General features: G+C 45.8%; 1 protein-coding gene across 1 annotated transcript in view; it reads left to right on the forward strand.

Moving 5' to 3' along the window:
• LOC138360221 (serpin B3-like) overlaps positions 1-13,751 on the forward strand; it is a 60,063-nt gene extending 46,312 nt beyond the window's left edge. The window contains exons 6-7 of the mRNA XM_069320157.1: positions 3,737-3,981; positions 13,111-13,751. Coding sequence (XP_069176258.1) covers positions 3,737-3,981; positions 13,111-13,401 — 536 coding nt within the window. The 3' untranslated portion in view covers positions 13,402-13,751. The remainder of the gene's footprint in view (positions 1-3,736; positions 3,982-13,110) is intronic.
• The last annotated feature ends 11,230 nt before the right edge of the window (positions 13,752-24,981 follow it).

The following is a 24,981-nucleotide window of genomic DNA, read 5'->3' on the forward strand; positions in this document are numbered from 1 at the left end:
TAATTCTTCTCATAATTTTGGCGTCGTCAGCAAACATTGAGAGGAATGAGTCTATACCCTCTGGGAGATCATTTACGTATACCAGAAACAGGTGCAAGCACAAAGCCCTGTGGGACTCCACTGGTGACTTCCCGCCATTCTGAGGTCTCACCCCTCACTATAACTCTCTGCTTCCTTGCTCTGCACATACACACACACACACTCTGTGTGTGTGTGTGTGTGCGTGCGTGTGTATGCGTGTGTGTGTGTACTCATCTAGTTGTCACCTTGTTGTACTCACCAAATTTTGTTGAAGGAATTGAGCTTTGCCTCTTTGGTCACGCGTCTCAACCGTCAATCTTCTGATGTACAGATTCCTGAGCTTCTCGAGCTTCATCATATCTACATTTGAAATTGTGAATGGAGTTAGAATCCACCACATCACTTCCTAGTGCATTCAATTTACTAACTACTCTGACGCTGAAAAAGTTCCTTTTAACGTCTCTGTAAGTCATTTGGGTGAGGACACAAGGGGACACAGCCACCACAGGCCTCTCCTTATGGGTGTACCACCCGTGTTAAATAATCCATCCTTGCCTTCCCTAATAATACATCCTTTTCATCCTGTGTGTGTTGGTGGATGGATGAATGGATACACCGCACACCAGTCACCTGATGAGACACATGAGGGAGTTTATACGCCATACATACCAGTCACCTGATGAGACACATGAGGGACTTGATACACCACACACACCAGTCACCGGATGAGACACATGCGGGAGTTGATACAACACACACACCTGTCACCTGATGAAGCACATGAGATAGTTAATAAACCACACAAACCAGTCACCTGATGATACACATGACGGTGTTGATAAACCACATACACCAGTCACTTGATGAGACACATGCGGGAGTTTATACACCATACACACCAGTCACCTCATGAGACACATGCGGGAGTATATACACCATACACACCAGTCACCTCATGAGACACATGCGGGAGTATATACACCATACACACCAGTCACTTGATGAGACACATGCGGGAGTTTATACACCACACACACCAGTCACCTGATGAGACACATGAAGGAGTAGATACGCCACACACAAACCAGTCATCTGCTGAGAAGCATGAGGGAGTTGATACACGAAACACATCAGTTACCTGATGAGACACATAAGGGAGGTGATTCACCACACACCGTTCACCTGATGAGAAACATGTGGGAATTGATATACCACACAAACCAGTCAAATGATGAAGCACATGAGGGAGTTGATACAGCACACACACACACACACACACACACACACACACACACACACACACACACACACACACCAGTCACCTGATGAGACACATGAGGGAGTTGGTACGCCATACACACCAGTCACCTGATGAGACACATGAGAGAGTTGATACACAACACACACCAGTCACCTGATGAGACACACGAGGGAGTTGATACACACCACACACTCCTTTCACCTCATGAGACACATGAGCGAGTATACACCCCACACCAGTCACCTAATGAGACACATGAGGGAGTGGATACACAACACACCAGTCTCCTGATGAGACACACGAGAGAGTTGATACACCACACGCACCAGTCACCTCATGAGACACATGAGGGAGTGTATACACCACACACTCCAGTCACCTGATGAGATACATGAGAGAGTTGATACATCACATACACAAGTCACCTAGTGAGACACATGAGGGAGTTGATACACCACACACACCAGTCACCTGATGAGACACACGAGTTGATACACCACACATACCAGTCACCTGATGAGACACATGCGGGAGTTGATACACCACACACATCAGTCACCTGATGAGACACATGAGGGAGTTGATACATCACACACACCAGTCACCTGATGAGACACATAAAGGAGTTGATACACCACACGCACCAGTCACATGATGAGACACATAAGGGAGATGATACACCACACACACACCAGTCACCTGATGAGACACATGAGGAAGTTAATACATCACACACACCAGTCACCTGATGAGACACATGCGGGAGTTGATACACCACACACATCAGTCACCTGATGAGACACATGTGGGTGTTGATACATCACACACACCAGTCACCTGATGAGACACATAAAGGAGTTGATACACCACACGCACGAGTCACATGATGAGACACATAAGGGAGATGATACACCACACTCACACCAGTCACCTGATGAGACACATGAAGTTAATACATCACTCACACCAGTCACCTGATGAGACACATGCGGGAGTGTATACGCGACACACACACCAGTCACCTGATGAGACAAACGAGTTGATACACCACACACACCAGTCACCTGATGAGACACATGAGGGAGTTGATACATCACACACACCAGTCACCTGGTGAGACACATGAGGGAGTCGATACACCACATACACCTGTCACCTGATGCGACACTTGAGGGAGTTGATACACCACACACACCAGTCACCTGGTGAGACACATGAGGGAGTCGATACACCACACACACCTGTCACCTGATGCGACACTTGAGGGAGTTGATACACCACACACACCAGTCACCTGGTGAGACACATGAGGGAGTCGATACACCACACACACCTGTCGCCTGATGCGACACTTGAGGGAGTTGATACACCACACACACCAGTCACCTGGTGAGACACATAAGGGAACTGATACACCACACACATCAGTCACCTGATGAGACACATGTGGGTGTTGATACATCACACACACCAGTCACCTGATGAGACACATGAGGGAGGTCACTTTTATCCAAAGGATTCCTCGCCATCTTCCAACTTTAAAGGGCAAGAAAATGAATGATATATTCTTATATCCGTTGCAACCTACCTATATGTGCTCTACTAATATATATCAGTTAAAGCCAGGGGCCAATATAGGTGTGTGTGTAACCCGTCCTCTTAAAAATAACGTCGCTTTTGGCTCGTATGCGCGCTATGGCCAAATTTGGACGTAATTTGATATGAAATCGACTCACAAAAGTGAAGTACTGTTCCGTTTTCTTTCTGAATCGTCCGGCGTACTCGGCAAGCTTAGAAGAGGTAACTTTCCATTAACGTTTTTCATAACGTTTTGAAACTTTATGAGAATTTCCTGCCCACCTAACCTATCAGAGGACCCTTAACTTACTGTTGTTGAAAAAAAAAATCCCAAATTTATTTGCAATTTTTTTTTATTTTCAAATTACGTCCATATTCGGCCATACGGGCAAACGGCCAAATGCGACGTTCTTTTTAAGGGGTCAGGTTGAATGAATGAGTTGGATCTTATATGGACTAATGATTCCTAATGTCTATAACATGACGTTTCTCGCCTATTTCCATTTATACACATCTTTTGTCTCTTTCCAGATTGTTGTGAGATCTCTTGTCTCATGTAATCTTTTTGAAAAATTTAGTTAGCTGATAACAAAATTCTTCTGCGGGTTTCTGATAGTTTTTTGTCGCATCTGTTTCCCTCTGGCTTTATCTTTTCCTCATCTGCAATGCTTACCATGCCAACCAGTATTTATTTTGCACACTTGGTACCCCATCTTGTTGTGTGAAGACCTGAAAGCAGTTCTGTTTCTGACAGACCTTCCTGTTATTTAATGTTAAATATTTACTTTGTTTCCTAATCATTTGTGAAGATAATGCCAGCGTGATGCTAGCACGATGTGGCGGACAGTCTGAACACCAGTTGTTTGTTTGACGCAGGAGACTCGAGTCAGCTGGGAGCGACGGTGCTGGAGATGCCGTACAAGGGGAAGGCGGCGTCCATGTTGGTGTTCCTGCCTTACACCACGGCAGGCGACGACGCCACTACTCCCCTGGACGCCATGTTGCGACGCCTCTCACACAACACTTTCACGGATGCTCTCACCAAACTCAGAACACAGAAAGTCGTCCTTAAACTTCCAAAGTTTAAATTCGAGCAAACAATCAAGGAAGAACTGAAGCTGGTGAGTCAAATGTCTGTTAAAGTTGAATTAGTTTCTTGATACCATCTTAAGCTGACACCACCAGGAGAGTCGTTGGGACGACCCGGAGGTGGTGTAGTGCTGGTAAGCTGTACATGCTGTGTGTCTTGTTCAACATTTGGGGCTCAGCGCGAACACATATGTTCTACAACATGCTCCTTATTATTACTCCACTGTTCCTAATGTTGACTGTCACGTCCTCCCCCTCCGTTGTCTCATTGTGTACCCCCTTCACGTCCCCTCCGTTGTCTCATTGTGTACCCCCTTCCCGTCCCCTCCGTTGTCTCATTGTGTACCCCCTTCACGTCCCCTCCGTTGTCTCATCGTGTACCCCTGTCACGTCCCCTCCGTTGTCTCATTGTGTAACCCTGTCACGTCCCCTCCGTTGTCTCATTGTGTACCCCTGTCACGTCCCCTCCGTTGTCTCATTGTGTAACCCTGTCACGTCCCCTCCGTTGTCTCATTGTGTAACCCTGTCACGTCCCCTCCGTTGTCTCATTGTGTAACCCTGTCACGTCCCCTCCGTTGTCTCATTGTGTAACCCTGTCACGTCCCCTCCGTTGTCTCATTGTGTACCCCTGTCACGTCCCCTCCGTTGTCTCTGTGTTTCTGTCATGATCTCATGATCCACAGCATCGCTGGCCAACCAAAGCCTGGCCAATTTTCAATAAGTGTCTAGAGGTAAGTGTAAAAGGCTGGTTAAAACAACGCCAGTTTACTGGGACATATAAACTGGTCACCGTAAAATACTAAGAACTAATATTTTCTATATACAACTGATATACATTAGTATACAACTAATACTGTAATCAGAACAAGGAACTTTAGCACACAGCTCAATTATTCACATAAATGAACTTCAAGAACTTAAAACACAGCAATCAAAATCTGTAACGGCTAATACTTAGGACTAGCTAACACCAGGCTCCAACCCGGCGCAGTGGTACACTAACCCAAGTAACAGGTTGGAGGTGTTATACATAAATAAGTAGTGGGTGAGTATTCAGTAAAATACTATAACACAATAACAAGCCTCTACGATCCTCCAATATCCATCTCAACACTAAAACATCTACCACCTAGCACAACTGATATATCTCGGTAGACTGCGGTAGTCTGATCCATTTACACAAAAATCATTACTCCTATCTATACCTGGGTAATAAAAAACAACAACAGTATATAACACAACTTACAGCTGGACGTCTACACGTCCTCCTATCTAGGAAATCAGGTGAGTAATGACTTACCAAGAGCTGAGCCGGCCGAGAACGACTGTGCTGCCAACATGGCAAGTCACCCTCTCACATAACACAAGCTCAAAAACCCAATTGTAACTTCTACGTCGCACATTACTAAGTGCGTATTATAATATACAATAATCTCCACAGGAGAATATACAGTAAACTCAAGGTACATTAGAATATAACATAGTTTATATACAATAACGTAAGGAAGTCTATTCTCTTACATATGGTAACACTGGTCTTCGACGTCTCGCCAAGGGGGGGGGGGGGAGGGAATTAGGAGGATTACCAGTAGTTATCTGGTCGACCGGTGTTCACCACTTACATTACCGTATATCCCTAGTCATACCTCAGGTATATCTAATTCTTCATACTACTGTATATATACACAATTATTATTTAGCTTCTGCTAGCGTAATATCAACATGAGAGTACAGATATAAAAATATAAGAATACAGATATAAGAAATAACACTATTATTTTACTATATGGTTTGAACACATTATACATATGTGTGTGGTCATAACAGTTCCCTGTCACGTCCCCTCCGTTGTCTCACTATGTTCCCTGTCACGTCCCCTCCGTTGTCTCACTATGTTCCCTGTCACGTCCCCTCCGCTGTCTCACTATGTTCCCTGTCACGTCCCCTCCGCTGTCTCAATATGTTCCCTGTCACGTCCCCTCCGCTGTCTCACTATGTTCCCTGTCACGTCCCCTCCGCTGTCTCAATATGTTCCCTGTCACGTCCCCTCCGCTGTCTCAATATGTTCCCTGTCACGTCCCCTCCGCTGTCTCAATATGTTCCCTGTCACGTCCCCTCCGCTGTCTCAATATGTTCCCTGTCACGTCCCCTCCGCTGTCTCACTATGTTCCCTGTCATGTCCCCTCCGTTGTCTCAATATGTTCTCTGTCATGTCCCCTCCGTTGTCTCAATATGTTCCCTGTCATGTCCCCTCCGTTGTCTCAATATGTTCCCTGTCACGTCCCCTCCGTTGTCTCACTATGTTCCCTGTCATGTCCCCTCCGCTGTCTCACTATGTTCTCTGTCACGTCCCTCCGCTGTCTCACTATGTTCCCTGTCATGTCCCCTCCGCTGTCTCACTATGTTCCCTGTCACGTCCCCTCCGCTGTCTCACTATGTTCCCTGTCACGTCCCCTCCGTTGTCTCAATATGTTCCCTGTCACGTCCCCTCCCTTGTCTCACTATGTTCCCTGTCACGTCCCCTCCGCTGTCTCAATATGTTCCCTGTCACGTCCTCCGTTGTCTCAATATATTTCCTGTCACGTCCCCTCCGTTGTCTCATTATGTTTCCTGTCACGTCCTCCCCCCCCGTTGTCTTATTATTTTCCCTATCACGTCCCCTCCGGTGTCTCATTATGTTCCTCGTCACTTCCCCTTCGTTGTCTCAATATGTTTCCTGTTATGTCCCCTCCCTTCCATTGTCTCATTATGTTCCCTGTCACGCCCCCCCCCTCTGTTGTCTCATTATGTTCCCTGTCACCCCCCCCCCTCCATTGTCTCATTATGTTCCCCGTCAAGGCTCCTCCTTTGTCTCATTATGTTCCCTGTCACGATCCATTGTCTCATTATGTTCCATTATGTTCCCCGTCAAGGCTGCTCCATTGTCTCATTATGTTCCATTATGTTCCCCGTCAAGGCTGCTCCATTGTCTCATTATGTTCCCTGTCACCCCCCCCCCCTCCATTGTCTCATTATGTTCCCTGTCACCCTCCCCTCCATTGTCTCATTATGTGTCTGTCACCCCCCCCCCTCTATTGTCTCATTATGTTCCATTATGTTCCCCGTCAAGGCTGCTCCATTGTCTCATTAGGTTCCCTGTCACGTCCTTCCCCCTTCGTTGCCTCATTATGTTCGCTGTCACGTCTCCTCCGATGTCCCATTATGTTCCTTGGCCGGTATCGGCATCTTTTGCTGACAGTACTAGGAGTGTGGTCGGGACGGCCTGGAGGTAGTATAGTGCTGGTAAGGTTGGGGTTGATACCACCTCCAACCTTCCACCTTTTCTAACGACTAAACGAACTCCTAACTCCATACTCTCCACGCAACTGTAGACTTCAATCATTAGCAGATTTCCAATAGATAACCAGGACTACACAACCCGAAGGAATTATTGCTTCAATGGACGTCGAATCTCTATTTACCAACGACCCGGTCGACACCACCATAGAAATGATACTGGACAGAGTATACAGAGACGAGAGCACCCCCAAATTAGACATACTGGAGTCACACCAGATGAATCTACTCGAAACATGCACAACGGAGCTCCTATCATCAGCCAGCAAGGAAACAGTAGCAATGGGCTCCTCCCCATCAGTGCCTTTTGCTAACTTGTACATGGGCACCATCGAGGACAGAGTTTTCAATATGAGACCACAAACCGTTGCTCCTTATTGCCGTTATGTCGATGACATATTTGTAATAGTAAAAGACCGAGAAGAACTAATTGATCAAAAAAGTACTCTAGAGAGAATGTCAGGACTTTGTTTCACCCATGAGAATAGTAACAATTACAGTCTGCTGTTCCTGGATGTGTTCATAACAACATAGAAGCATCTCTAAGTACCAGCATATATACCAAGCCTACAAACATAGGATTATGCCTGAAGGGTGGGAGTGCCCCCAAAGATATAAAGCCGTCTTTTTTTCAAAGCATATAGTCGTCCAGCCCTCACCCACTGCTCTGAAAGGAGCAAAGTGAGTAAGAAGTTTGAAAGGATAACTAAGTATTGGTAAAGAATGGCAATAAACCATGATATCAACACCATTACAAGACGCCAATTGGACCAGTGGTACAATCCTGAACCAAAACCAGAAACCACAACACCTCCACTAAAATTATATTACAAATCCGCCATGCACAAGAATGAGTAAAGAATAATGACAGAAATAGTCTGTAAATAAGTAAAAAGTACAAACCCATAACCAAAACATAACATCATTATATACTATTGAATGAAGACCACTGATCTCCTCATTAAAAATAGCCCAAAGCAGCTGGGTGTCATTTGCTGCAGCAGAATGTGGTATATATGTGCACTTGTCCTCCATGTAGGATTTAATCTTCAATCTAAGTACATAGGTTTGATGTCGACCAAGCTTATGAGGCGTTTAGCCTGTCAGCTTCAGACAAGTGCCCTTAAAAATCACATGAGATAAGCCCATAATATCACCCTAACAAGAGAAATGCTGAATAAGAACATATGCATAATAGAAAAAGCCCAAAGGAAAGAAGGTTACAAATTCTTGAAGCTCTACACATAAATGAAGAACAACCCACCATCAATACCCAAATTACAGATCTATTCACTCTATGCACCATGAGTGTACGAGCAAGACCGAAACACGAAAATTCCTACAGTGATGTCACCGCCCAAAACACCAACCAATTACAGTCACCTGAGTTCTAATTACCCTATCACCTGATTTATATTTGTATGCTTATTCTATTGACCTCCTCAATTTACCTCTACCCTTTTACTTTTCGCCTTTCTCCTCACTTCATCTTATATGTACCTGACCTCCCAGTCTAGTACTGGGAGGTATCAGATTCAGATTCAGATTATTTATTCAGCTAAAGGTACGTACATTACAGATGAGTTACAAACATAATGTTGGATTTAAAGAAAGAGCTAGTACATATAATACCTAAAGCCACTAGTACGTATAGCGTTTCGGGCAAATATATTAGATTTCCTCATTCCTAGACAGGCTAAATATCCCAAAAGAAATCCACTGGGAAATAGCAGTTCGGTTATATAGACTACGTCTAGGTTACAGATGCAACTGTGGAAATTAGTGAACCCAGATAAAGAGAATGCATCTGCTGCCAAATATTCACAGAATAGCCATTACTTCACTATCTCCTGGAATGTCAAGCAACCAAAGACCTCAGAAGAGCTTTAAGAGTCCCTGAATCTTGCAGTAACCACCCTGAAACCATCAACCCTGCCACTTTTCTGGTCAAAAAAGGTCTCTAGCAGGTCCACATGCTCATAAATACTGTCAAGCAGTATCCTCCCCAGCGATAGCAGGCTGACGATCTAAATGCGACCTCAACACACAGTATACATTCACTAAAAATAAAAAATAAAATCTACCACTTACGGGCTATTCATACCCCGTGCCACCTCCTGGGTGGCTTAATCTTCACCAAGCAATCATATCTCCTCTCCAAACCTTTAGATCTACCCAGCAACCCGAAGCCACAAATCCACGAAGCAAACTACCAGACCCTCAGTTAAAAGCCAATGGAAATACTCCTCGGCAAGTCCGAATCTGCTCCGAGTCTTGAGCACCCATGATGCACCATTCTGAACACCAGGGCCTCGAACAACTGAAGAAAACAAAGCCCTACTACACAAGGCAAAAAACTATCGCATAGATCAGGGTAAAACATTAATACACCTGCTATTTCCTCGAGGATATCTCAAGCACGAATGATGACTTCTACGTCATCAAATGCCCCAGTAGCTGGATGGCAAAGACACCACGACCCAACCAGAGTTTCCTCACCTGACAAAAGAAAGGCAGCCAAAGGAGTATCAAGTGACCACTGTGGTAATGATTATTGACTCATTGACAGAGACCATCAGCATGATGCTTGGTAAAGCATAAACAAGCACTGCGACAGACCAACCCTCATTCAAAGAAGGAAAAGTCAACAAAGTTAAAAAAAAAATCTACTGAACTTATTTCCTCCACACTTCTACAAGCCCTACCGGAAAATGTGACGAAGTCGAAGAAGGTGACGAAAATGAATTGTTTCAGCACCCAATGGCATTCTCTACTCCAGCCAGAAGACACAAGCTGTCGGGGAAATCAGCCCATTAGAAACCACGATGGACTCAATGGATACTCAAAACAGAATATCGGACAATACATCAATCTCAATATTATACAATGGAACCTTCAAGGATTTAAAAACAAAGCTCAAACACTCATAGCAGTGCTTCTCAAGGACAATTTTGATATTATTTTACGTCAAGAAGCACTTACCAGGACTGAAAGAAGTATTAATATCCCAGGATATCAAGGTTCCCACTGCCCAGTTGCACAAGGTGGCACCAATGGCATTTCACTACTAGTAAGAAATTATATTAATGCCACTCCAATCACAGACCTGTGATTGAACGAAGAGGACGTGAAGGGACGTGAGGACGTCGAAATTATGAGAATTAATCCCCCATGAGGAATTCAATGCTGTCCCATCTTCAATGAATAAAGGAGCCATAGAGAACACAATTTGGATCTCTCTGCAATCATTTAATACAAGTCACCACACCTACTATCATCTGGGATGACTTTAACACTTATAGTGGATTGCTACTTGATGCCCTCAGAACAATGCTGGAGTGCACTTTTATGGATGCGTAGAAAGAATCTAAGAATGGAAACCAACTTACCAGCCTTAGAAAACAGGATCAAACAAGAAATATCCACCATAATAACAAAACTTGGTGGAACCATCACCATACTGTCAATCAAAGATAGCATACACAGATCGATTCACAGAAATCTTCAATATAGAACAAGTGCATGGAAAGATAATCTGGTTAGGATTCTAGAGAAAGTGGACTTGAAACAAACCATTAGAAATAAATGACAATTTAGACCATATCAACACTTTCGGCAGCCTCCTCCATGGGAAGAATCAAGTTTAAAGATAATCATTGAAGGATTACCAGGTAAAAAATCAGCTTGTGACTCTCAGAGGCTCAAAGCAATCATAGAACAACAAATGGAAAGCAACTCAAGACCGACAACCACTCATATCTTCACAGATATGAGATAACGTTTCTATTAACAATATCTTTCAGGACCCTTTCCTCCGTTTTATGAGCTGTGGAAAAGAAGTTCCTGTAAAATAGTCTAATAGGGGGTATAGGTGTTGTGTTGTTTATATACTATACCCCCTATTAGACTATTTTACAGGAACTTCTTTTCCACAGCTCATAAAATGGAGGAAAGGGTCCTGAAAGATATTGTTAATAGAAACGTTATCCCTACAGACAAAAATCAGAGGATTAAACTGACGATTTACTATAAAACCAGAAAAACGGCCAGCCTACTCATGAGAAACTCTCCAGACACAAAGCAGAACGCATTAAAAGAGACCAACGTCGTCTATGCCTTCAAATGCCCTCTTGGGGACTGTAAGCTCCAAAAAACCCAGTATATAGGCAAGACAACAACATCTCTTTCTAGGCGTTTAACGATGCACAAACAACAGGGCTCCATTAAGGAACATATAATCTCTTCCCACAACCAAACCATCGCCAGAGAAATCCTAGTAAACAAACACAGAAATCATCGAAAGATACAGCGATAGCAGGCGGCTTGACGTCTGCGAGGCTCTACACATCAAGAAGTCAACACCAGCAATCAACAGCCAATTAATGCACAACTATATTCTACCCACCTCAAGACTCCGCTCCAATATAGAAGCATCAAGAAATATGGATCAATAGGCTTTCTACAAATCACTTCCATTCAATACCCATTGTTTCGTGTTCTGTCTTGTGTTTATGAATTTAATATCCTATTAATACCACCTCACCCCATCCACCTCACTCAAATGTAGATATAAACAAATCGAAGATGTGTAAGTTCTATTCAGTTGTGTATGTGTAAACTAAAGTCTTTGAAAATGTAATAAGTTTTACGAAACGCGCTCAAGTGTCGCGTCAGACTAGAAATAAAAATGAATTTTGGAGAATTGATTTTTGAATTACCACCAACAGTGAAAAGAAACGTACGAAAGATCGAGAAAATTCGTGTTAGAAATTATTTATCTTACTTTTTCGGTCATATTTAATAATATATGTCTACAGGAAAGACTGCTACCAAAATATACTAATATATGTATATATATATATATATATATATATATATATATATATATATATATAATATATATATATATATATATATATATATATAATATATATATATATATATATATATATATATATATATATATATATATATATATATATATATATATATATATATATATATATATGTGTGTGTGTGTGTGTGTGTATTTGGGCAGCAGCCGTTCATTTAAGCATATTTGGTTAAATATGATGGCATTGCTAGCGTTGTTGATCTCATAAGTTTTCTATTCTCCTATTTTATTTCTCTCGGAATTATGAAAAACAGTCAATTTACCGTAATTCATGGTAAAGAAACTGATCATTAATGAATGTATATTTTATACACCGGTTCGTTCCATTCTGAAACATTTTCAGGTAAGAAATACAAGGTGAAAATTTATCCTAAAGACACATGTGAAAGAGGTGAAGTTGTATGAGGTGGTTAAGGTGAAGCAATCACACATAGGTGTTGAAATAGGGACACAATGGGGAAGGATACCAATCAAACACTGGAGAAAAGATGTCAATCAAGCGAGGTAGAAATGCAGATATCTTGTGTTGTGGTGAGGTCTGGATTTTAGCGTAGATAAAGTATCGAAGTTGTTACTCTGTAAATTTAGGGTGGGTCTTTTTTATGAGTATAGCTCCAGTATTTACAGTCTTCCCTGGTCAGTGGTGCGTGCCACCACTGTTGTATTTTCTACAGTCCTGGCAATCCTGTTGTATAAATACAACAGTCCTGGCATCCACCTCTTATAACTTCAATTATGCTAATTCTCTGCTTTGTCTGAAATAACTATTTATTTATTTTACTACTCTTTTTTTTACAACCAGTAATTTAACTCTTGAGTAGTTTCGTGTAGAAAATCTTGGAAATATCACATCGGTTGGCCAAAACGTTTTAGAGTCCAAAGAAACGGAAAAGTTCCAATGATGTTAATGACCCTATCATTGTCCTTACAGGCTATTGAGCGTCTGGGGAGTACTGACCTGTTCACTGACGGTGCTGATCTCTCGGTGTATGATCCTTCAAGGAGAGTAAAGGTGGGCAAGACCATCCATAAGGCGGTGGTGGAGGTGAACGAGGAGGGCGCCGAGGCCGCCGCCGCAACAGCTCTGATAGGAGCTATTAGCCTATCCTTCGGTCTTCCTCCCGTTCCCCGAGAGTTCACCTGTGACCGACCCTTCATCTTCCTCATCCGTGACAACCATACAAACAACATTCTCTTCTTAGGCGTCTACAGAAAGCCATAAAATACATTCTACCCCTTTTGAATAATATCAATGTTGCAAATTTCAAAAAAACTTATACAAAGAAAACAATCAGTGCTGCAAATTTCAAAAAACAAATACAAAGAAAAAAATTACCTCCTGCTTCTAAAGAAAAAACAACAACACTCCGATTACTTCCAAAAAAGTATTATTGTAAATCACTGTAGGAAAAGAAGCGCACATTAAACACTCAACACATAAACTAACAGCAGATGTGGCGGACGTCAGTGTGAGAGGAGTTTGGTGCTGATGTGAACACAGAGCTGAGAACAGTGTTCTTCAGTTACTGTGTTTCGCTCGCTTCTTGGTTAATACATTCATTACAAAATCAATTGATTTCTTTTCTTTATTTCTTTGTATTCAATATTTCATGAAATTTCCTGTTATTTATGACACCAAAACCAGAAGTTAGGAATTTAAGGCACACAATTAATGTGAATTTGTTTTGGCCTAATGAACCTTCCTGATGAACAATCATAGTGCCTAAACTTGTAAACACTGTTAACACAGGGAGATATATACCAAGAGGTATACCACGTTTCTAATTGTATATACGCTCAGAGTATACTATAATGTTCAGGACAAAGGTATACATATTGGCTGGTTAGTAAACACTTCTAGTTGTCTCAATAACTGTCCAGAGGTTGATGATCGGGACAACAAACAAGGCTTAAGTTAGAAACATTTATTGAAGACTGTAAAACTTAATTATTGGTGGTTCTCCTTTTATTAATAGTCATCGGTGGTGTCCAAAATAGGTATAAATTATCAGTGGTTGTAAACACAAGTGTTTAGCTTCATCCTAACATCGATAATGTCAACAAATTATTTCCCAATCATTTGGTAAAGCAAAGTGAGAGAGAGAGAGAGAGAGAGAGAGAGATGGTTGGGAGAGTACTCCCCACCATCTCTCACTCCCCTGTCCCCTCGTCCTCCCTAACATTCCTCTCTCTCCCATCCCATCGTCTTCCCCAACATCCCCCACTCCAATGTCCCCTCGTCCTCCCCACCATTCCCCACTCCCTCATCCGATGCATTCGCAAATGACCTGATGTTCCCATAAAAAAACTGGGAACATCAAATGACCTGATGTTCCCATAAAAAAACTGGGAACATCAAATGATCTGATGTTTCCATCAGAAAATTGGGAACATCAAATGATTTAACGTTCCCATCACTGAAATATAAGAAAAACAGTTAAAAAAACGAAATGAAAACAATGAAAAAATAAAAAAAAATAAACTATACTCACAAAATGAAAGGTATGGTAAACAACACAGCTCAATTCCAACGCAGCATCACACAAAATAATTAAATCAAAATGAAAATAAATCGAAATCGAGGAAAATTCAATTTATCAATGCAATCAGAAACATTGTTATGGAATCGTAATACATTTTGTATAGAATATGATGCTCTTACGTGCAACAGATGGCGCTGTTTCTTAATAAGAAGAAGGTTTTTACCTGTTACAGGTGTGGCATCTATACTTATATTTACAAAATGAACGGTATGGTAAACAACTAAGCTCAATTCCAATGCAATGTCACAAAATAATGATATCATAATGAAAATCATTCGACATCTATGAAAATTCAATTTCGAATGGAACGTTGTGTCAAAATTTCCAACCAATTGATGAAGAACTTTTGGAGATTATAACGTGTGTTGCTCTTTCGTCCCACAGATTGCCCAGTTTTTTGTTAAATCATGTTTTTTTTCCTGTCACAGGCGAGGCATGTATATAGTAGGTATATAAAAACACACGCCTATTCGAATGCAATGTTATGTCAAAATTTCAAAGCAATTGGTAAAGAGGTTTCGAAGATTTCCCTCACATGAAAAAAACAGTTTTTTACAAAAGCATATTTTTTCCCCTGTCACAGACATGACATCTATATAGTATATATATAAAAACCGCTCGGATGCCAATGGAACGTTGTGTGAAAATGTCAAGTTCTAAAGGTTAGGAGGGTGAAGAACTGTCGGAGATTAGCGTAATATATATATATATATAATATATATATATATATATATATATATATATAATATATATTTATGTCGTACCTAGTAGCCAGAACTCACTTCTCAGCCTACTATGCAAGGCCCGATTTGCCTAATAAGCCAAGTTTTCATGAATTAATGTTTTTTCGTCTACCTAACCTACCTAACCTAACCTAACCTAGATTTTTTTGGCTACCTAACCTAACCTTACCTATATATATAGGTTAGGTTAGGTTAGGTAGGGTTGGTTAGGTTCGGTCATATATCTACGTTAATTTTAACTCCAATAAAAAAAAATTGACCTCATACATAGTGAAAAGGGTAGCTTTATCATTTCATAAGAAAAAAATTATAGTAAATAAATTAATTCAGGAAAACTTGGCTTATTAGGCAAATCGGGCCTTGAATAGTAGGCTGAGAAGTGAGTTCTGGCTACTAGGTACGACATTTATATATATATATATATATATATATATATATATATATATATATATATATATATATATATATATATATATATATATATCGTACCTAATAGCCAGAATGCACTTGTCAGCCTACTATGCAAGGCCCGATTTGCCTAATAAGCCAAGTTTTCCTGAATTAATATATTTTCTCTAACTTTTTTCTTATGAAATGATAAATCTACCCATTTCATTATGTATGAGGTCAATTTTTTTTTATTGGAGTTTAAATTAACGTAGATATATGACCAAACCTAACCTAACCTAACCTATCTTTATAGGTTAGGTTAGGTTAGGTAACCCAAAAAGTTAGGTTAGGTTAGGTTAGGTAGGTTAGGTAGTCGAAAAACAATTATTTCATGAAAACTTGGCTTATTAGTCAAATTGGGCCTTGCATAGTAGGCTGATAAGTGAGTTCTGGCTACTAGGTACGACATATATATATATATATATATATATATATATATATATATATATATATATATATATATATATATATATATATATATATATATATATATATATATATATATATATATGTCGTACCTAGTAGCCAGAATGCACTTCTCAGCCTACTATGCAAGGCCCGATTTGCCTAATAAGCCAAGTTTTCATGAATTAATGTTTTTTCGTCTACCTAACCTAACTTCTTCGGCTACCTAACCTAACCTAACCTATAAAGATAGGTTAGGTTAGGTTAGGTAGGGTTGGTTAGGTTTGGTCATATATCCACGTTAATTTTAACTCCAATAATAAAAAATTGACATCATACATAATGAAATGGGTAGCTTTATCATTTCATAAGAACAACGTACAGTATGAGATGAGAAATGTTGCACAGAATGTGGAAGAAGTAGAAAAATTAATTTCAGCACTTGATTTGCAACATGTTACATTGGCGGATAGGAAGGCACTGAGAGGAGTTTTGCGAAAATTCCCGAAATTATTTGCGACAGAGGATGACCAGATTGGTCTCCTTGATAAGATCGAGCACACCATTCCAACTGGTGATCATTTGCCTGTGTACACGAAACAGTAGAGGTTGCCAGAACAGGCAAAGAACGTTATCAGGGAGGAGTGCCAGAAAATGTTGAGACAGGGCGTGATAGAGCCTAGAACGTCCCTGTGGCTCTCTCCTGTTGTGCTAGTTCGGAAACCCGACGGTAGTTATCGTTTCTGTGTTGACTACCGGAAGGTGAACGAAATAACTAAGGGTGATGTGTATCCATTGCCCCGAATACAGGAGATAATAGATCAATTTGGTGCGGCTAAGTATTTCTCAACTCTTGACGCGAAATCGGCGTATTGGGTGATTCCGGTGGCAGAACAGGATAGGGAAAAAACAGCATTCCTCGGATGGTAGGCACACTTATCAATTCCGTAGGATGCCATTTGGTTTAAAGACAGCGCCTTCGGTCGTTTCAGAGGGCCATCAACTTCATCCTTAGTCCGGTCCTGGGTAGGCATTCTTTAGCGTACCTGGAAGATGTTGTGATATATTCCAGGACGTTTGAGGAACACCTACGGACTTGACTGAGACTTTGACGTTGTTAGATCAGCAGGTTTCAAGCTTAACGTTCAGAAGTGCACCCTGGCGGCTCAGAAATTCAAATTTTCTGGGGTTCCAGGTGTGCCCAGACGGTATCCGACCTGACCAAGATTCTTGCCGCGCCATTGCTGACATGCCTACTCCAAGGACAGCAAAGGACGTGCGTAGGTTTTTGGGGGCGGCCGGATATTTTCGTCGTCATATTGAAGGTTTCGCTGGCATTTCAGCACCCCTGACTGATCTGACAAAGAAAAAATGCGAAGTTTTGTGTGGAAATCTGAACATGACGAGGCCTATCGCAAACTGAAAGACCAACTAATCACGACACCGGTATTGGCTATTCCTGATTTTGAGAAAGAGTGGGAAGTGCACTCTGACGCCAGCGGTATAGCTATTGGCGGGTGCTTAATTCAGCGAGATGCGGATAATTTACCCCATCCGGTAGCCTATTTCAGTAGAAAGGTCAAAGGACCTGAAGTTCGCTATTCAGCTACGGATCGGGAGGCACTGGCAGTAGTAGAATCAGTTAGGTATTTCGAACCTTACCTATTTCAGCGGCACTTTGTAATTTACACAGACCATCGAGCATTAACACACATATTTAAAAAGCGAACAAAATGCCCACGAATGTCACGCTGGTCTCACGAACTTTCAGCCCACTCAATCCAGATTTTGTACAAGCCTTGTCCAGCACATGTTGTGCCAGATACGCTAAGTAGAAATATAGCGGCAGTTTAAGTTAATGATAATATTGAAACCATTCCATCAGATAAAATGAGAGAATACCAGATGAGCGAGCCTAGATGGAAAGAACTTATTGAGTATTTAGAAGGAGGAAAATACCCGAAACAGAAAAAGAATTTACCTATTTATGATTTTGAGATGAAACAGGGCGTCCTGTATTACGTTAATAGCCAGAATGATAGGGCAGTATTTCAGCTAGTTATTCCGGACGCGTTGCGGTCATCAGCGTTAAAGCTTGCGCATGCTTCTAAAATTGCAGGGCATCCGGGGATCTTTAAAACCCACTTAAAGGCAAAGTCTCTTTTATTCCCCAGGGTTACTTTCTGAACTATTCAATTTCGTGAAGTCGTGCCCTCGTTGCCAGAGGAGGAAAGGCACCCTTAAGGTACAAGCCCCACTTCAGGAATTTCCTGAAATTCGTGAACCTCTAGATCGTGTGGTGGCCGATTTGATTGATTTACATCACAGTCATTCAGGAAATAGATATGTGTTGGTGCTAGTTGACCATTGTCTAGATACACTACACTAGTTGCATTACCTCAGAAGGATTCTCGTACGGTTGCAGATGCGTTCTTGCGTAGGTTCGTTACTGTATTCGGACCTCCTAAAGTTTTAGTCTCTGACCGGGGTCAAGAATTCAATGGGTATATATTTAGAGAAGTTTGTAAGATTTTAGAGACGACTTCGGCTTTTACAACAGCCTACCACCCACAAGCAAACGGTACGGAACGGACTAATCGTTCAGTCAAGGATATGCTTGCAATCCTTGCTGAACATGATGCAAACTCTTGGGATGAACACCTACCCTATGTTCAATTAGCCTTGAATACTGCCATCCACCAGTCAATTAACACCCAACCCCTTCATTTGTTTACTGGTAATTCATGCAATTTCCCCTCAGGTCTGCTTAACAGACATAATGTTGCATACGGGGAGGACTATCCTTCAGAGGTCCTTGGGAAAATGAAAAATGCATGGAATATTGCAGCTGAAGCGTCCAAGAAGGCACGGACTCGGTATGCTCATTTTTATGACAAGAAAGTGCGCCCCCTTCAGTTGAAGGAAGGAAGCCTCGTATTGACAGTGAATGAGGCTGCGCCCGCCAATCAGAGCAGGAAACTAGCTCCGAGGTGGCGAGGACCATATAGAGTAATTAAAAGGGCGGGGCCGGTTAATCTTGTTATAAAAGGAGTATTCGAGGACCAGGTGGAAAGGACAATTCATTTAAATAAATTTAAACATTATCATGCTAGAGAGGAATTAGAACTGCCTTCAGCGGGTCTAGTTCCTGACTCAGCAGTGCTGACTCATGGCTTCACCGACGAGTCAGAGGATGAGGATGACCCTCTGTCATCGCTCATCAGTAGTCAGGTGCAGTCTCCTCACCCTATGGTAACGAGATCTCGCGCTATACAGTAAAGTAACTTCCTTGGTTAGTATAATTTAGTATTCATTAGATTTTCCTGTAGAAGCAATGAGATGAACTATTACTATACTTAACTCAGGTAGCAGCTTTTACCGTGCTCTGGGGTTCCACCTCCACCAAACCCAGAGTATATCTATGCTTCCGCTGTGTTGTGTCTGTCTGTTCCCAGGTCTGATTGGTACACCGACCCAGTTGTTCCAGCCACACGTGAACCCTTGTCTGTAAAGACCGAGGGGGGAGGCACGTTACACAAAGACCTCCCCCAACCAGACCCAGTAACCCATACATCAGTTACTTTGGGAATGAGTGGCTATCCAAGAGTCACCCGGCCGACGCCTCACGTCACTAACGAGGTTGTCAGGGCCAGCGAGCTGTCCACATTTTAGCAGTCACCGGAGGTGCCATACAACGCCGGGGTAGCTGTCTCGAGATCACCACTACCCACCTGCTGCGTCATCAAGACTGCAGCCATTCCAGCAGTGTTGGAGGAGAGGTCAAGAAATGGAAAGCACGTAGCAGTACTCAAGAGTTTTGCCGGAAGATTAATGATTACGTCGTCTGAAGCAACAAGAAAGCGGAAGTAAGGCGGTCACAGGTGGAAGGCACGGTTTCCCTACAGAGTTCTGGGACTCGCCAATAGAAGGTCGCAAAATTATCTCCTTTGGCCTAAAGTCGGCGGTACGAGGGTATACACAGTTGGTGTTTACGGCCTAGTAACCTGGTGACATCAAGAAACGCCGGAGATGTCGTGAGCAATGATGGAAGACGAGATTCACCTGTTCTGCAAACAAGCAACCCGCCTCTACGACCTTCTGACACCACTCCTGTTACGAGACACTGTTGGTACATCCAGTCCTGCTCTGCTGTGGTCATCTGCTCCGTCAAGTTTAACATCAAGACTGCCGTGTGAACTGTGATTGATATGAAGGCGTGTGGACTGTCGAGAGCCAGATCAATGGCCGAAGTAACAGTATTCTACAGCTGTCACTTGGCACTCCGCTCTAATACACTCTGTCGTCATTCAAGAGTACCGAATGGGAGTACAAGAGAACCAGGTATCGATGTCTATGCATGGGAGAAGCAAGATCGACAACGTCATCATCAGCGACTACATTCAACGTCCATCAGCATCGATTTTTTACTCAATATAAACAGTTGGTACAAAAGACAAAGTTGGCTCATACGCACACGCTCACACACATGTGAGCGTGTGCGTATGAGTGTGAGCGTGTGCATGTACTCACCTATTTGTGCTTGCAGGATCGAGCATTGACTCTAGATCCCGCCTTTCCAGCCATCGGTTGTTTACAGCAATGACTCCTGTCCCATTTCCCTATCATACCTAATCTTAAAAGTATGAATAGAGTTTGCTTCCACAACCTGTTCCCCAAGTGCATTTCATTTTTCCACTACTCTCACGCTAAAAGAAAACTTCCTAACATCTCTGTGACTCATCTGAGTTTCCAGTTTCCACCCATGTCCCCTCGTTCTGTTATTATTCCGTGTGAACATTTCATCTATTTCCACTATGTCAATTCCCCTGAGTATTTTATATGTTCCTATCATATCTCCTCTTTCCCTTCTTTTCTATAGTGTCGTAAGGTTCAGTTCCCTCAGACGCTCATCATATCCCATCCCTCGTAACTCTGGGACAAGCCTCGTCGCAAACCTCTGAACCTTCTCCAGTTTCCTAATGTGTGGGGGTTCTATGATAGCACGGCATACTCTAAGACTGGTCTCACATAGGCAGTGTAAAGCGCCCTAAAAGCCTCCTCACTTAGGTTTCTGAATGAAATTCTAATTTTCGCCAGTGTAGAGTATGCTGCTGTCGTTATCTATGTGCTGCTATGTGTACTCACCTATTTGTACTCACCTATTTGTGCTTGCAGGGGTTGAGCTTTGGCTCTTTGGTCCCGCCTCTCAACTGTCAATCAACTGGCATCAGCTGGGTGTGGATGCAGCAGCTGGGCAGCTGTGTGTGGAGGCAGCAACTGGTGTGGGAGCAGCAGCTGGGTGTGGAGGCAGCAGCTGGGTGTGGAGGCAGCAACTGAGTGTGGAGGCAGCAACTGAGTGTGGAGGCAGCAGCTGGGTGTGGAGGCAGCAACTGAGTGTGGAGGCAGCAGCTGGGTGTGGAGGCAGCAACTAGGTGTGGAGGCAGCAGCTGGGTGTGGAGGCAGCAACTGGGTGTGGAGGCAGCAGCTGGGTGTGGAGGCAGCAACTAGGTGTGGAGGCAGCAGCTGGGTGTGGAGGCAGCAACTGGGTGTGGAGGCAGCAGCTGGGTGTGGAGGCAGCAACTGGGTGTGGAGGCAGCAGCTGGGTGTGGAGGCAGCAACTGGGTGTGGAGGCAGCAGCTGGGTGTGGAGGCAGCAACTAGGTGTGGAGGCAGCAGCTGGGTGTGGAGACTTCAGCTGGGTGTGGAGGCAGCAGCTGAGTGTGGAGGCAGCAACTGAGTGTGGAGGCAGCAACTGAGTGTGGAGGCAGCAGCTGGGTGTGGAGGCAGCAACTAGGTGTGGAGGCAGCAGCTGGGTGTGGAGGCAGCAACTGGGTGTGGAGGCAGCAGCTGGGTGTGGAGGCAGCAACTGGGTGTGGAGACTTCAGCTGGGTGTGGAGGCAGCAACTGGGTGTGGAGACTTCAGCTGGGTGTGGAGGCAGCAACTGGGTGTGGAGACTTCAGCTGGGTGTGGAGGCAGCAACTGGGTGTGGAGACTTCAGCTGGGTGTGGAGGCAGCAACTGGGTGTGGAGGCAGCAGCTGGGTGTGGAGGCAGCAACTGGGTGTGGAGACTTCAGCTGAGTGTGGAGGCAGCAACTGGGTGTGGAGACTTCAGCTGAGTGTGGAGGCAGCAACTGGGTGTGGAGGCAGCAACTGGGTGTGGAGACTTCAGCTGGGTGGAGGCAGCAACTGGGTGTGGAGACTTCAGCTGTGTGGAGGCAGCAACTGGGTGTGAGGCAGCAGCTGGGTGTGGAGGCAGCAGCTGGGTGTGGGCAGCAACTGGGTGTGCAGGCAGCAGCTGGGTGTGGAGGCAGCAACTGGGTGTGGAGACTTCAGCTGAGTGTGGAGGCAGCAACTGGGTGTGGAGACTTCAGCTGAGTGTGGAGGCAGCAACTGGGTGTGGAGGCAGCAACTGGGTGTAGAGACTTCAGCTGGGTGTGGAGGCAGCAACTGGGTGTGGAGACTTCAGCTGGGTGTGGAGGCAGCAACTGGGTGTGGAGACTTCAGCTGAGTGTGGAGGCAGCAACTGGGTGTGCAGGCAGCAGCTGGGTGTGGAGGCAGCAGCTGGTGTGGTGAGCAGCAGCTGGGCCGCTGGGTGTGTGGGAGCAGCTGGGCCGCTGGGTGTGGAGGCAGCAGCTGGGCCGCTGGGTGTGGAGGCAGCAGCTGGGCCGCTGGTGTGGAGGCAGCAGCTGGGCCGCTGGGTGTGGAGGCAGCAGCTGGGCCGCTGGGTGTTAGGCAGCAGCTGGGCCGCTGGGTGTGGAGGCAGCAGCTGGGCCGCTGGGTGTGGAGGCAGCAGCTGGGCAGCTGGGTGTGGAGGCAGCAGCTGGGCAGCTGGGTGTGGAGGCAGCAACTGGGCCGCTGGGTGTGGAGGCAGCAGCTGGGCCGCTGGGTGTGGAGGCAGCAGCTGGGCCGCTGGGTGTGGAGGCAGCAGCTGGGCCGCTGGGTGTGGAGGCAGCAACTGGGCCGCTGGGTGTGGAGGCAGCAGCTGGGCCGCTGGGTGTGGAGGCAGCAGCTGGGCCGCTGGGTGTGGAGGCAGCAGCTGGGCCGCTGGGTGTGGAGGCAGCAGCTGGGCCGCTGGGTGTGGAGGCAGCAGCTGGGCCGCTGGGTGTGGAGGCAGCAGCTGGGCCGCTGGGTGTGGAGGCAGCAGCTGGGCCGCTGGGTGTGGAGGCAGCAGCTGGGCCGCTGGGTGTGGAGGCAGCAGCTGGGCCGCTGGGTGTGGAGGCAGCAGCTGGGCCGCTGGGTGTGGAGGCAGCAGCTGGGCCGCTGGGTGTGGAGGCAGCAGCTGGGCCGCTGGGTGTGGAGGCAGCAGCTGGGCCGCTGGGTGTGGAGGCAGCAGCTGGGCCGCTGGGTGTGGAGGCAGCAGCTGGGCCGCTGGGTGTGGAGGCAGCAGCTGGGCCGCTGGGTGTGGAGGCAGCAGCTGGGCCGCTGGGTGTGGAGGCAGCAGCTGGGCAGCTGGGTGTGGAGGCAGCAGCTGGGCAGCTGGGTGTGGAGGCAGCAGCTGGGCCGCTGGGTGTGGAGGCAGCAGCTGGGCCGCTGGGTGTGGAGGCAGCAGCTGGGCCGCTGGGTGTGGAGGCAGCAGCTTGGCCGCTGGGTGTGGAGGCAGCAGCTGGGCCGCTGGGTGTGGAGGCAGCAGCTGGGCCGCTGGGTGTGGAGGCAGCAGCTGGGCCGCTGGGTGTGGAGGCAGCAGCTGGGCCGCTGGGTGTGGAGGCAGCAGCTGGGCCGCTGGATGTGGAGGCAGCAGCTGGGCCGCTGGGTGTGGAGGCAGCAGCTGGGCCGCTGGGTGTGGAGGCAGCAGCTGGGCCGCTGGGTGTGGAGGCAGCAGCTGGGCCGCTGGGTGTGGAGGCAGCAGCTGGGCCGCTAGGTGTGGAGGCAGCAGCTGGGCCGCTGGGTGTGGAGGCAGCAGCTGGGCCGCTGGGTGTGAAGGCAGCAGCTAGGCCGCTGGGTGTGGAGGCAGCAGCTGGGCCGCTGGTGTGGAGGCAGCAGCTGGGCAGCTGGGTGTGGAGGCAGCAGCTGGGCAGCTGGGTGTGGAGGCAGCAGCTGGGCCGCTGGGTGTGGAGGCAGCAGCTGGGCCGCTGGGTGTGGAGGCAGCAGCTGGGCCGCTGGGTGTGGAGGCAGCAGCTGGGCCGCTGGGTGTGGAGGCAGCAGCTGGGCCGCTGGGTGTGGAGCAGCTGGGCCGCTGGGTGTGGAGGCAGCAGCTGGGCCGCTGGGTGTGGAGGCAGCAGCTGGGCCGCTGGGTGTGGAGGCAGCAGCTGGGCCGCTGGGTGTGGAGGCAGCAGCTGGGCCGCTGGGTGTGGAGGCAGCAGCTGGGCCGCTGGGTGTGGAGGCAGCAGCTGGGCCGCTGGGTGTGGAGGCAGCAGCTGGGCCGCTGGGTGTGGAGGCAGCAGCTGGGCCGCTGGGTGTGGAGGCAGCAGCTGGGCCGCTGGGTGTGGAGGCAGCAGCTGGGCCGCTGGGTGTGGAGGCAGCAGCTGGGCCGCTGGGTGTGGAGGCAGCAGCTGGGCAGCTGGGTGTGGAGGCAGCAGCTGGGCCGCTGGGTGTGGAGGCAGCAGCTGGGCCGCTGGGTGTGGAGGCAGCAGCTGGGCCGCTGGGTGTGGAGGCAGCAGCTGGGCCGCTGGGTGTGGAGGCAGCAGCTGGGCCGCTGGGTGTGGAGGCAGCAGCTGGGCCGCT

The sequence above is a fragment of the Procambarus clarkii genome, unplaced genomic scaffold, assembly GCF_040958095.1.
Source record: "Procambarus clarkii isolate CNS0578487 unplaced genomic scaffold, FALCON_Pclarkii_2.0 HiC_scaffold_102, whole genome shotgun sequence".
NCBI classification, from domain to species: Eukaryota; Metazoa; Arthropoda; class Malacostraca; order Decapoda; family Cambaridae; genus Procambarus; species Procambarus clarkii.